Consider the following 1,625-nt stretch of genomic DNA (forward strand, 5'->3'; position numbering starts at 1 on the left):
CAACCACCCATTATTAAAAACAAATTTAATGACCCGCTATTTAAAAAATTTCAACTCCTCTCTACCGACAAACTATAAATTTAAACAATCTCTATTCAACTTCAAATTAATTTAATTATCCTTTGTGAGATTCCCTGGACCAAAATTCTCCAGTAGCGTAACGGCTCTGAAAGAATCAAAGAGATTCTTTACACTGCTTAAAATCAACGCTATTTTTTTCGAAAAGAAGTACCTTCCTGGGCTGAAATGGCTTGCATGTTAGCCTTCCCACTTTTCTTCTCCGCGTCCTCAAAGCATCTTTTCCTTTTCCGCTCACACCCTTGGAAAAACAATTATAAAAATTCCTCACTTCCTCTGTGTCAAGCACCGAAAGAAATTTTCTAGCCAGAAAATCCACTCCATAGTCGTTTCTGACTCACTGTTGTCTGTAATAAATCTTTCTTTAATCCCTCCTCAAATCCAGCCGTGAATTTTTGCGTGATCTTCAAGCTTGGAGCCTCTCAATTCTCAATTCAAATATTCCCCTTGTTCATTATTTAAATCTCTCGGTATCTTTTAAATCGAGGAATTCATGAGCACAAACCGAGTGTAACAATTTCTTCTGGTGGAATTAGCTCTGTGATATCTGTCAAATGGTGGGAAGTGCAGTTGGAGTGAAGAAATTGTGGAAATCTCTGCGCACTTCTGTGGGAGCCAGCGGGAGATTGATCAAACAGAAGCTGAGAAAGAAAAGGAGATCCGTGAACGAGCGGTTTGATCACTACAATTTCTCGGATGATGATGAAGGTGATGCAAAACTGGGGAAAAAATTGAGGACCTGGAAAGTAAAAGCCATGGGTTGTATTGGTGGAGGTTCTGTGATCAAACCCGGTAAAGATCACTTTGTGTATGTTACTGATCTTTACTGCTCTGTTCCGCCCCCCGTTCCGATGAATTCTGAGGAGACGGAGAAGATCAAAGCGGGATCAAATGACGGCGCCAGTGGAAGTTCTCCTTCAGAAGACAGAAGTTCTACGAGCTCTGAGGATCTGAGATCGAAGGGGGAAGCATCTGAAGCTTCTTCCGTTTCGAAGATGAAGAATAGCGTGTGGTGGACTGATGCGGAAAAAGGAACGGAGGAAGAAGTGGACGGCCATGCAGAGGAATTTATTTCAAAATTCTACGATGATATCAGATTGCAGAGACAGAAATCTTTTGTTGAGTATCGTGAGATGCTGGAGCGCGGGACTACTTCTAGTTAGCAGAGGCTGAATCTGAGTCTGAGTCTGATTCCCCTGTTTATCTTTGTAAAATTGTTGTCTTCTTTGCAGATTTATGTTGTATTTATGTGGAAATGGATTATAAAATGGATTTGTTGGCTTAGGGTTTTGTCAGGCCAGAGCAGCAAATTCATGATCTGTTGTCTTAGATTTGTAACCTGCTCACGATTTTCTTTTTCGATTTCTGGAAAGTCCGTCTGGGGAGATATTAGATCAGAGATTCATGGTCTGTTGCATTGTCTGTAGGGAGGAATCTTGAGTTTTCATTCAGGATTTCGATCGTCTGTTCACGTTGTAGATGTCCAAATATGGTGCTTTGTCAACAGTTATACTGTAAAAAAATTAAATAGCTTGTTCTTTTGTGTC

At 40.6% G+C, this 1,625-nt stretch overlaps 1 protein-coding gene across 1 annotated transcript; it reads left to right on the forward strand.

The window, feature by feature from the left end:
- Positions 1-238: 238 nt before the first annotated feature.
- On the forward strand, positions 239-1,625 carry LOC149559516 (uncharacterized). Its single transcript, XM_089833429.1, has one exon. It carries the CDS (start codon positions 633-635, stop codon positions 1,239-1,241), a length of 609 nt encoding a protein of 202 aa, XP_089689555.1. The 5' UTR covers positions 239-632; the 3' UTR covers positions 1,242-1,625.

The sequence above is a fragment of the Cupressus sempervirens genome, chromosome 5, assembly GCF_028749045.1.
Source record: "Cupressus sempervirens isolate cs-2001-9-10 chromosome 5, ASM2874904v1, whole genome shotgun sequence".
NCBI lineage: Eukaryota > Viridiplantae > Streptophyta > Pinopsida > Cupressales > Cupressaceae > Cupressus > Cupressus sempervirens.

Excerpts from the sequence above, each read along its gene's own strand:
- LOC149559516 (XM_089833429.1), top strand. The coding sequence starts at position 633 with ATGGTGGGAAGTGCAGTTGGAGTGAAGAAATTGTGGAAATCTCTGCGC.